The sequence below is a fragment of the Lathyrus oleraceus genome, chromosome 3, assembly GCF_024323335.1.
Source record: "Lathyrus oleraceus cultivar Zhongwan6 chromosome 3, CAAS_Psat_ZW6_1.0, whole genome shotgun sequence".
Taxonomy (NCBI): domain Eukaryota; kingdom Viridiplantae; phylum Streptophyta; class Magnoliopsida; order Fabales; family Fabaceae; genus Lathyrus; species Lathyrus oleraceus.
In genome coordinates, this window is record NC_066581.1 from 97817870 (window position 1) to 97830526 (window position 12657).

At 34.3% G+C, this 12657-nt stretch overlaps 1 protein-coding gene across 1 annotated transcript; it reads right to left on the reverse strand.

Annotated features, from left to right (window-relative positions):
- Positions 1-7056: 7056 nt before the first annotated feature.
- LOC127125591 (transcription repressor OFP15) lies at positions 7057-8145 on the reverse strand. The gene has a single exon (XM_051054373.1). The coding sequence runs from the start codon at positions 7996-7998 to the stop codon at positions 7159-7161; it is 840 nt and encodes a 279-aa protein (XP_050910330.1). The 5' UTR covers positions 7999-8145; the 3' UTR covers positions 7057-7158.
- Between the last annotated feature and the right edge of the window lie 4512 nt (positions 8146-12657).

Here is a 12657-nt window from a genome sequence, read left to right on the forward strand (position 1 = left end):
ATCACTAGATTAATGACCATACTTTTGACAGTTGAAACACTGAATGTGACTTTTGTCGGGTTTTTGACCACCGCCTCTTCCTCTACCTGCAGCACCACCTCTTTGGTTGCTTTGGTATAAGGGATTTCTCTAATTCAATCAACCTCTTTCATGCTGATTTCAACCAGTCAAATTATTGTAGACTCGTCTACTTTTGTTATCAAACCATTTCTATTTGCCTTTTTTTTGTCTTGCAATTGTGCCTGCCAAGCCATATCACTCTCTGAATTTCCTGTAGCTCTTTCATTCATTCTTTGTTCATGAGATTCAAGCATCCCTTAAAGTTCTTCCTTTGTCAATGTTGACAAAGCTTTTGACTCTTCTATGGCTACTACCACGTGGTCGAACTTTGGAGCCAATGACCTCAATATCTTTGTGACAACCGATCTTGATGTCAACGCCTCTCCACATGCATTGATTTGATTCACCAAATTTTTAATCCTAGTGAAAAAACCAGTTATGCTTTCATTGTCTTCCATCTGAAGCAATTCATACATTCTTTTGTGAGTTTGTAACCTTACTTCTTTCACCTTTTCTACGCCTCCAAACGATTTTTCCAGAATTTCTCATGCTTCTTTTGCTGATTCGACATCACTAAACTTTTCAAAATTGTCTGTTGATGGATTATAAAGAGAGATTTATAATCTTTCTTCTTTAATTCTTTATGCGCATCCTTTTCTTCATCCGTCATGTTTGCTTCAAGCAGCGCCACTCCCTCCTTCATAAGATCCCAAAGATCTTGGTAGCAAAAGACAACCTTTACCTTCTTGTACCAATTCTAGTAATTATGATTCTTCAAAAATGGGAGACTTGCCGAAAAATGCTTGTTTAGATAATTCATAAACATGGTGTTTTGCTTCAAACGAATCGTTCATCCATTGCTTTAGATATCATATGTTGGAAATTCACCAATTTCCCTTCAAGAAATTCACCAAAACCTATGGAGATTTCCTAACCGAATCTTGATGAATAAGAATCAATCTTTTTAATTGATTACTCCTCTTATTCTTCACTCTTCACTCGAGTGAATCAACCAACCTTGCTTCCAAGATTTCGCTGCATAATTGTAAAGGAAGAAGAAAGAAAAAATTGAATTTGGGAAGAAAATAAATTTTAGGGTTTACAAGAAAAGGAAGAAGATGAAGAAGAAGAAATTTTTGTAGAGTTTCTCTCTGCTCTCAAAGTGAGAATTTTACTCTTTACAAATGTAAGTATATGTTGTATTATAATGATAGGGGTTACTCCTTATTTATAGATTGGGGTTGCTTTCTCTCTAAGTAAAGTCCAAATACCTAATTCTGCTAACACTGCAAAATTGGGCCTAAGTAAAAATCCATGTTAAGGCTAACTCCTCGGCACTTTGACAACTAGGTGTTTCGATAACAACATGCTTTGACACCATAAATTACATTCTCAACAAACCATATTATCTCCATCAATGGGTGTATGTGAGAGTATTCACTAGAAAAACATTAAAAATAGAGGGGTGTGCAGAAAGAAAAATGGGCAGCACAAGATATATTAAGTCCATTTTTGTATTCAGTAAACCTTTAAAAGATTAATTCCCTAACCATTCAATTAATAAATTTCTTAATGCACCTTATATATTACTTAGGTACCACGTGAAATACTAAAGTATTCCCAGATTTCAGAGGTACATCTTTAGACACACCTTGAGTACATAAAATTTTGATTTAACGTTAAAATACTCCGAAGATGCATCTTCAAACTTATTTCGGAGATGCATCTGCAAATGGTATTGGAGCTTAAATCGCACCAGAATCCTTCTCCTTCCTCATTTTAAAAAAAAACTCAGAACTTTCTCAAACTCTCTAAAATTGTTTTTCATCAACCAAGTCCAAAATCAAATAATCAAGCTCAAAGGATCTTCATTCAACATCAAGTACATCAAAGATATCATCCAACATTGGTGTAAAGTCTAAATTTGTAAGTTTTTTATGTTTTGATAAGTTTTTTGAATTTTTGTGTAAATGCGTAGAAAGTGATGATTTAGGTAAGAAATGAGTAGGAATTGAATGAATGATTGTTTATACATACTATAAAACATGTTTTTTGGTTGAAAATAATGATCAGACCATTGTTTTTGGGGTTTGTATGTCTGCATTACCACCATTTACGGACCTAAAGAGTTGTAGAAAATTTCGGAGATGAATCTCCAAAAAATTTCAATGTTTAGTTTCCCAGTAACCAGAGATGCATCTCTATAAATAATCAGTCTTTTTTTCTTGCTTGTAGTGTTTCCTGTACTAATTGTCTGGTTTACTTACAAGAATTATGGCTTATAGACACGATAGACTGAGGCATGAAAGGATTACACAACATGCATTAGTGTGCATGGAAAAGAGTCAGGTTTCGAAGGCTCCTGTTCACTCTAGCCATGCAGAGGCATCTACTTCTAAGGCTCATGCTTCCCCATCTTCTTCTTCCTGTAGGATACTTGTTTCACCTACCGATGTATCACTTCATCCATCCTCCAGCAGCCGACAATTTTCACCTATTCAAGCGCCAGAGGTGCCCGAGTCACCGGTGGTACCTGAGGCACCAGTTCCACCTCTGACTAATGATACTTCAGAGCCAGTGAAACCTCCAGATGGTGAGACTGTTGAGGATGATGAGCCAGAGCTACCTCAGGCCTTTGGAGGAGGCCCTGTAGAGTTGTCATTACTGCCTCTATACCCATACCATACTTCCATACATATCTAGGGCGGAGAGGTAAAATTAGTTAGATTCATTTTTTAATTTATGTTTATTACTATACTATAAGTTTCTAACATATATTTAATTTTCTGCATGACTATGATCCTTTGAAGATTATTAACCATGGGCAAAAAATTATTGGCTTGCCTCAGTCGAATGAGAAGTGGTTTTAGGTTGCTTTGTCCCTAACTGGGATGAAGGACTTGAGAAGGGTTACTTGATTCACATGGAAAACAAGGGGTTGCGCGTTATGGATGTAAACGGGGTTTTATTCCTTAAAGCTCATATGGTTTCCAATAGAACCTTCAAGGTTGAACTGAAGGTCATGAAGAATAGATTTCTTTCCACAACGGTAAGTCGAGAATAGTGGATATGACACTATCGTCTTCGACATCTCAATTTTCGAGATCTCAAAGACTTGCAAAAGAACGAAATGGTAATGGGGTTTCCATTGATCAACATACCGGTTAAATTTTTTGAAGAATGTGTGCAAGTAAAGAAACATAAGGGTAAATCCAGTAAGGATGCAGGTTGTAGAACCAAGAATTACCTAAAGATAGTGTATTTGGATGTGTGTGGGTTGATGCAAGTATATTCCATTGGTGGCAATATTTGTCACATTCATCGACGATCATAGTAAAAAGATATGGGCATGCCTAATCAAGAGAAAATATGAGGTATTTGAAGTGTTTAAGAAGTTCAAGTCCATGGTTGAGAGGCAAAACGGTCACAAGCTCAAAGTGCTCAAAATGGATGGTGGAGGCGAATATGTCTTAAAAGACTTTGAGAGGTTCTGTGATTAAGAAGGGATTGTACATGAGGTTATACCACCTTATACATCACATCAAAATGGTGTTGCCAAAAGAAAGAATCGATCGATTATGAACATGATAAGAAGTATGTTAAAGTGGAAGAACTTGTAAAAAGAGTCATGGGGAGAAGCAGTGTCCACAACTACCTATTTGTTGAATAGCTGTCCAACAAAGAATCTTTAGAAGGTAACACTGGAGAAAGCATGGCCGGGATTCAAACCTAATCTGAACCATTTGAGATTTTTTAGTTCAATAGCGTATCGACATTTTTCGGGGTACACTACAACAAATAATGCTTTTCATGATGAAGTTTTCACCTCGAACAATAGAAAACTTGGGTATAAAGCCAAGGCGCGCTATTTTTTATTATTTAAAAAAATAAGAAACCATACATTCCCTCGGTTTTTTCATAACATCGAGGTTAAAAAACAATTCAGTACAAGCTTCGGTTCCCAGCTAATGCAATTTATGATTTTATTTGTTTATAAGTGTAAACAAAATATTCTAACCCTTCGGTTTTCTATTTAACCGATGTGTTTAATCATCATATTTTACTATAAAAACACTTGTTAAACAGATTTTACCCTAAGATTTTTCTTCCCTTTCAATCTATCTCAAATAATGATGTTGATGTTGTTGTTGTGTTTTTGTAATAAACTTCCTATATTGAGAACATTGAGAAATTTATTTACTTCCTCGATTGACAACATTAAAATATTTATTTCTAAAAACAATTATTCATTTCTCTTTCACGTTCTCTGTCATGTGAAAGCATTTTTCATGAAAAATATTTGCTCAAGATAATGAAATCTCTATGAGATTGATTGCTAGTACAGAAAAAAAAATCTCTTATTTGGAACGGATAACTTATCAGAAATTTGGAAAGATATATTGTTCTCCAAGAATCCTTTGTCAAAGTCATGATTTGTTTGAATAAATTATTTTATTGTTCTGTGTAAACAATGTAAATATTTTAAAAAGTAACTTTTTTCCCTTGGTTTTTAACAGAAATTGAGAGGTGTGTGGTTGATTTGCTTGAACAATTTATTTTATTATTCTGTGTAAAAATGTAAATATTGAAAAGAAAAAAAAAAGCTCTTTCCACTCGGTTTTTAACTGAAATCCAGAGGTATTTGACGCTTGGGTTGGAACATATTTTATTGAGGTAAAGTATATGTGTGTTTATTCACCGTCCTTAAACAAATCATTGTCGTCCATTTAATGAGTATCATCGGTCAAGACACTGTTATTAGTGATCCTCGTGAAACCTAAAAGCCTCATTATAAAAGAATTTTGAATATTACTGAATCCACAAGAAACTCAAACATTGCAAAACCCTTTATGTTTAATCAGAGCACTGTATCAATGTGATAGATTACAAGATCAGAAAAAACTTAGGTTTTTAATATATGTTTGGTGAGAGTACTTGAGTTAAGGTGGTGTGTTAAAAATATTTTTGGTAATTCAAGTGTTGTAACCGGTTAACTCGGGATGTAATCGATTAGAGCAATGCAAAAGTCACTTCTGAACTGAAGAAACGGGAGAAACATTGTGGGTATAACCGATTAACGTAATCACGAACTGATTACCACTCAAAGGAAATTATTTTTTTAGCAACTGTAATCGGTTACTAGTACAAGTTTTCAATTTTCTCAATTATTTGTTTAATTATGTGACATGTATCACAATCATTCTGTAATGTCTTGGCGATATCCTTCGAAATATTTTCACCCTTAATTATCGTTCTCTCAGTATCCTTTTTCCCTCTCCACACTTCAATTTTTCATCGTTCACCAATCTCGTAATTCTAAATTCTAACAAATTTGAGTTCTACTTGTATAATGTAAAATATAATATCGAATTTGTTTCATTTTTTTTTTCATCTAAAATAAAGTTATACAAATTAAAACAGCATGTGGCAGTGATTCTGTTTTTCAATTTGAATAGTACCTCTATTTTCAGATTGCTTAAGATATATTGAGTTTCTAAGTAACAAAACAGAATAAACACAAATGATAATAAAACTAGTATATATTTTGAAGTCCAATAATGCACTAAGTTTTACTAGTGTGTCCTCATTTACCATTTCGATGGAATATTGAAAGGGACTTAGTGTCTGAATTTGGCAAAGATATTTCATTGTTGTTAACTCTCAATAACATGTCGACTCACTTGTTTTTTACATCAACGACTAGTTTTCTTGATAATCAGTCACAATTATTTCATAACTTCTTTAACATTATTAGGTGGATCTTTTTGGATAAAGATATCAAATTATTTTCTCTCAATTATATATAGATAATGAGTAATAGCTTTCTTTTCTCTATTTTTTTTAATATATATATTGAATTTTAGTAATTGTCTTAACCAACGCAAAACTACTTAAGAGGATATGCAAGGGTATTAAACTTTTTGAGATTTTTTGTCGACTGTTACGGTTCTTCTCAATTCGAAAGATTAGTTTCTACAGCTTCACACAAATAATCTTCATTTCTACATGGAAAAATATCAATGCAATGATGAATTTAGTGACAGGTTTTTGTACTATTACTAAATCTTCCGGTAAGCATAATAGATAGAAATTGGATTCAAAAACAAGAACTAAATTCGAAATTAAGTAGACACATAAAATATGAGACATATATAAAAACAATATTTTTGAACACAAGTGGTATGAAATATAGATAACGTTGGTGCTTGTTGCAGATGCAAAGGAGCATATGCCAAAATACTTGTGCGCTGGATTTGTACCCATCATTTGAAAATGACATGCTTAATTTCAAAACTTATGGCTCTCATCTCACTCATTTTTTCATCTTTGATCAATCCAATGGTGGATGTCACACTTCTAGGGTAACTACACGTGTGATTTACTTGCACAAAGGAAGCTTGGTTTTGCAACAAGTTAACTATTTATGTCATAAATTATAGAATGCCGTTGAAGCAAAACACTTACCTAACAATCTAACATGTTTCATAATAACATAGTACATTTATTAATTTCTACAAATAATGTCATGTTGGCTAGGAAAAACATTGTTCAAAATGAGAAATAAGATACACTGTCTATCTCAATGAAAGCAATCGAGGATTTGCTGTCATTTAGCTACATAAAAAAAAATAACTACATATATTTTTGCAAAAGATTATGACTATACATAAATGTAGACATGACATAATTAATTGTGACAAAAATAGAAATTTCCACATCTATTTCTTCACATTCAGTACTGAAAGCAGATAGAAAGTGACAATCTCAAGTACCTAACTCAAATATGTCCTCACACGCTTGCATTTTAGCCACACGTGTGACCTACATCAACACAAACTCAAACACATATTATGTAAAGAAAGAATTTGGATTCCTGATAGTTCGCATTCACGCGGTCATTATATTACTAATAATCGTTTAGTCAAAATCAGATAATCTAAAATTATAAATTATAATTTTTTATTTGACAACATAAATGCGATAACGAAAAAAGAGTCAAATTAAACATGAAAAATCATAAAACAAAAAATATTACCTTATAATACACTATTAATATTAGGGTTATACATGATTAAAATAACTTTTTTTAATCATAAATTAATAACTATTTGATGTTGATGATGACGAAGATGAAGTTGAAGCTTTGATATCTGAAACTTCAACTTCATTTTCGCCATCAGATTCCTCCCTAACTTGTTCTAACAACAAAGATGAACTAGGAGTATCGACCTCTTCTTCACGAGCCATAGAACACGAAGCACACCGAGTGCTATAAGAGGAAGACAAAGAAGAACTATAAAACGATAAAGGAGAAAAAGGAGAATGAGAAGACGATGAAGACGAAGAAGAAAATGAAGATGAAGTCGAAGCAAATGCAAGACCAACCAATAAATCAACAAAAGCACCAACAATATAGCCATGATTGTTTTTCTCATTGACCTTCAAATACCAACACAAAAGTCCTTGAAGACACTCCCAATCTTTAACCTCATGAGCTTCCACCATTTCCTCCATAGACTTTCGAAAATCCACATAAGGATCTTGAGATTCCATAGACAACACAACACTATCTTTGAAAGGCAAACCTTGAGTGGTTTCACTTTGTGCAACCACTTTACTATTAGCTTCTAAAATAGAGTTAGTCTCATCCGGCTCAAAGAAAAACCGATCAGACGGTAACCCGCGAATCACGGGTTCTGTCGAATCGGTTTTTCCGGATTCACCAAGAGAAGCTTTCGGAGAAACAGATTCATCAGAAGGCTCCAAGTAAGCCGAGTTGATGATTTTGAATGTGTTGTTAATGTCATCTTGGTTATTTTCAGCTCTGAAAGAAAGTGTTTTTGGTTGGTGACAATAAGGCCATGGCCATGAAGATGAATATTTGAGGTCTGTGTTTTTGAGAAGAGAAGAGAGGTTCAATGTTTTTTTCTTCACCATTTTTGGTTTTTTGGTTTGGTTTTGTTTGATGGAATTTAAGAAGGATGGTAAGTGAATAAATGTGGATTGAATTCAAAATGAAAATTTGAAGGATAGAAAAAATGAATGAGTAATGAAGTTGGATTGAGGGCATTAAAGGGAAGTCAGATGGGGGGAAGATTTTAAAGATGAGGTGGGACAATTTGGAAAACTGTACATTAACTTGTTGGGTCACCATTCAGTAATTTCTTATTTAATTTTTACAGGCTTAGAAATAAATGCTAGGACTATATAATAAAAATTACACTTTTAAAAAAAATTATTCATATGTGAATAAAAGTAAAATATTTTTATATGTTATTTAATCGTTAAATTAAAAACTCTTAAAGAGGACAAATAAATAGGACCATTTCGATTGAGTCTGTCATGCAAAAACCTAAAAAAATGGAGCAAAACTGAATTAAGTTAAAGGATAGAGTCTATTATATTTGTAAATTCAAAATATTATTATAGGGAGGGAAATTGTTTTTCATTCTTTTAGTGGAAAAGAATTCAACTAGATTGAATCTTTAAATTGTAGTTTTGTTTGTATTTAAGGTGTAGCTGTATTGAAATGAGCAACAACCACATTTAATGAAGAACCAGAAACTAAAAGTGTAGCTAGAGGTTGGTGGATAGAACATCATGTGTTTTGGGCGGGAAGGAGTACTTGTTTACCTTAATGTTACAAAGAGAGAATTCAATTTCATTCGACTAACTAGCTAGTTATGTTTCACTAGGAAATAGAAAGGGTGGCCTCTTCATTTTGTGAAAATATTTTTGCTCTGCGTAATTCTTGTAGCAAAGAGAATTTAAAATTGTTGCGTGCATGTGATTAAGTTTAAGTTTAAGTTTAAATATTTGGTTTAGGGAGAAAACTCTCTTTTCATCTTATTTAAATACTTATAGAATTTTATCGAATCATTTTCTCAAATAAAAAAATTCATTATATAGCGTATGAATTGTGAAATCGAAAGATTCAATTACACTAAATAGTTTGACGGATAAGAACAAAGAATAATGACAACTAAAATAAATGGTTTTTGACAAAAATAACTCTATGCAATAAGACATCAATTAAATTTGATAGAAAAAGATAAAAGACAAGCAATATAATAACTTGTTTACTCAACTCAATTAGACCATCTACTTTAGGAAAGATAGTCGTTCTTTGATTCATTATACTTACAAAAAGTTGTTACAAAAATTACAAATGAGTTAAAAGAAAATAATAATACAAGTTTTAAGAACAAACCATATTTTCTATCCAAGTTCTTTTCAATTTCTCTAACTTTCTATTTATGAATCACACAAATTCAAGGTGTTTAGAAGTGTTTCTCAATCCTCTTAAATACTCCAAAGGTTTTCCTAAACTATTATTATGTTAGCTGGAGTTTTCGAGAGTATAAAAAAATTAAGCATATTGAGGAGATTTGGAAAAAGTTGAAGTCTCAAGATGAGAAATAAAGATTGAGAACTTAGTATTTTTCTGATAAGAAATATTCCGTCCAACATTTTCTATGACAACTTTGGTCAATATTTCGAGGTTAGCAGGACACGTCGACCAACAACGTTTTGGTGTGAAGAAACGTTGGTTCAAAGCGAGTAATTACTTCTCAGTTTTATCCAAAAAGGACATGTGGGGGATATTCATAAGCGAAAAGCATGCAGAAATCTACGTGGCGAATGCTGAGAAGAAGAACGTTACCGTTGTTTTACACTTGTATAAATAAAACTTCTAGTATTAGGATTCAGTGTGTTCATTTGATTTCACTACAAAAACTCAAAAACACTCAAAGTACCCAGCGTGGAGAGAAAAGAGTTTTCACTGAGCAAAATGTATGGATTTTGAAATACTATTTCTATTCAAATTCAAAGTCTTTTACTTCATTTTATTTTCTTTGCAAGTCTGCTTTCATTCCATTATTAATCTCATCGTCATTTTTACATTCACTTTTATAAAATTTTATCTTTTAACATTGTCGAATCACTTGTATTCGCAACAATCTACCTTTTCTGCATTATCTTTTTCCAAAGATTTCGACCAAGTCGAAATCCTTTACTTTTCTACACTCAAGTGTAAGAAAGCTTTTAGCACTATGTTCTAGGATTATATAGTCGGTCCTGTGAGTAACCTTCAATAAGAGTCTATCGTTTGTTTACCAAATTTCATAGTAAACAAATTGGCACGCCCGGTGGGACATGTGCTAAAATTCTTTTTATCTTTTATAGATATCCTAGTTTTCTCTTATAAAAGTGTTATGTGTACATGCATTATTCTTAATATTTTTTATGCGTTTAAGAAGTGGGAAATCTTTACGAAAAATGACGCGCCCTCCTATGGATAGTCCCAGTTCAGAAAATAATCCTCAAAATATAGTAGAACAACCAGTCAGATTGACGTTTGAAGAGTCGGTTATTTCAACGCCCGTTAGAATAAAATCTCTGGTGGTATTGTTAGCATAAGGGATGACACCCCAGCCGCATCCAGGGAATTCCCTTTTCAACTCTGCAGTTGCAAGACCTTTGTTTGATTTTTCAATGCAAATTAATAATAGGGAGTTCCCTTATGGCATGTCAACATCGATGATGGTTGTCCTTCATAATAATATGTCGACATACAACAACAAAATGATCACCAGACCATCATATAATCCCCATAATGTTTTGACTTTAACCATAAACAATATCGTTCGACCTGGATGGATAGGCTATATCCCTCAAATAACCCCATCTTTAAATATGACTTCTAGGATAGCCATGAGGCAACAGATGAATGAAAGCAACTTAGAATTGGTTAATACTTTGACCCAACAAATGAGAATAATATTTAATCATTTGATTATGAATACAAACCAAACCAACGAGTTGTTAGACAATCAAATGGGTCGAATAGCTGATTTTTCGACACGCCTCAAGTTCAGGCTTGACCAACCCCTCAAATTTCAAACGTTAGGCAAGTCGAAACGCCTGAGAATGGGATAGACCAAGTAAACTTAGGTTAACATCAAGTTTTTCGACCATCGGAACCCACCTAAAATAGGGAAGACGAGGAATACATAGTGTCACAACGCGAAAAACAACCGGCGGAAAAAATACAGAGCCGCCACCGACGCTATTCATCCTATGACGGAAAGGGAGCGCAGGACTAACCTAAGAAAGGGAAAGGAACGGTCTTACGACCAGATGAATGACCAACCGTCATAAATGAACCCCGAAGATGAACCCCAACTGAATGACAACCGTCATAAATGAACCCCGAGCAATAACAATCATCACAAATGAACCCCGAGATGAACCCCTAAATGATTAAAAGAAGAAATCCCCAAGGTATGAACATGCAACACGCACACACTAAACAAACGGGTACTCACACCAAAGAAAACAAACAAAGGGTGAACAAACAGAGACTCAAAAAAAGAAAAGGGTGCCCAGAGAGATTGCTCACAACCTCCTGCCTACGTATCTCATCTGGTATGAGAATCAGGGCGACGTAGTTCCCCTTACCAGAGGTAAAACACTCTCCTAACCAGAGACCAGGGAAATAACAAATTAATAGGGAGACTAAGACTCGAGCCTACTAATTGTCATGCAATCAAATCCCTAGGTTGAGGTCTCTAACAAGAACTTAACTCACACAGGAAGTGAGTCAACTCAAGTCTAAACTCTACGTATGTTTAACCTCCTCAGAAGTTAATCGTACGACTCCTATAGAAAAGGAGATGAGAAGAGGAAAGCAAATAACCACACCAACACAAGTGAACAAGCATCACACACTATATCCAAACAAGAGTCTCAAACAATGGGTGGGCTTTAGTCAAGAGGGTTCATATCAACCTCGACAAACAAGCCAAACTGTAAGAGGCAATCTATAGCTCTTAACCACTGACATTGAACGTCAGGGTGAAGCTGATCAAAGTCTGAATGAGGATGAGACCTCATGCTCTTAACCCTGGCCAGGGTGAGCTCATGACACAGAAAGCGTGGGGATCTAGAAAGTGGGATCCTTTTCCACTTGACAAACTCCGGACAAAGATCTGGGGCACATGTTCAGAAGCATCAGCATGTAGTGCGAGCATAAAGAACGACACACTGAATAACGGGGGATTAGCTACTAATCCCTTTTATCCGTCAATTTCCTCTTCTCTTGGAGGTCTTATCAAATATAACACATGCCTCTCCTTGGAGGTCTTTGGGCACAATTGTAAACAAACACAAACAGAGCCTCTGAAGGAGGACTTGCCAGAAAAATGCCTGCCAAAAAGGTGATAGGACTTCAGACTACATGGAGTAAGAAGCTAACTACCTGAGTGGTGTGTCAACCATAATCCAATGCTCAAGCAAGAGCTAAATCAAGCAAGCAACTAAGATACATGTACAAAGACTAAACAATTAGTACTTCAGTCATACAACCAGAAAAACAAGCAGTGAAACCCTCTAACAGTTACACCACCCAATGCATAAGTGCTCTGGCACTCAAACAAGCTCATGAGCTCACCACATCAATTAAAACCCTACAAAACAAAAATAGGTCAGAACTCAATGCATTTGTATCTCACAAGGTGAGAACAAACCCAATCATCAATGAGTATCCAAACCTGAAACACAAGACAAAGTTAGTTTATGTACATCCAATCAACA

Coding starts and splice junctions, on each gene's coding strand:
- LOC127125591 (XM_051054373.1), bottom strand. CDS start 7,998: ATGGTGAAGAAAAAAACATTGAACCTCTCTTCTCTTCTCAAAAACACA.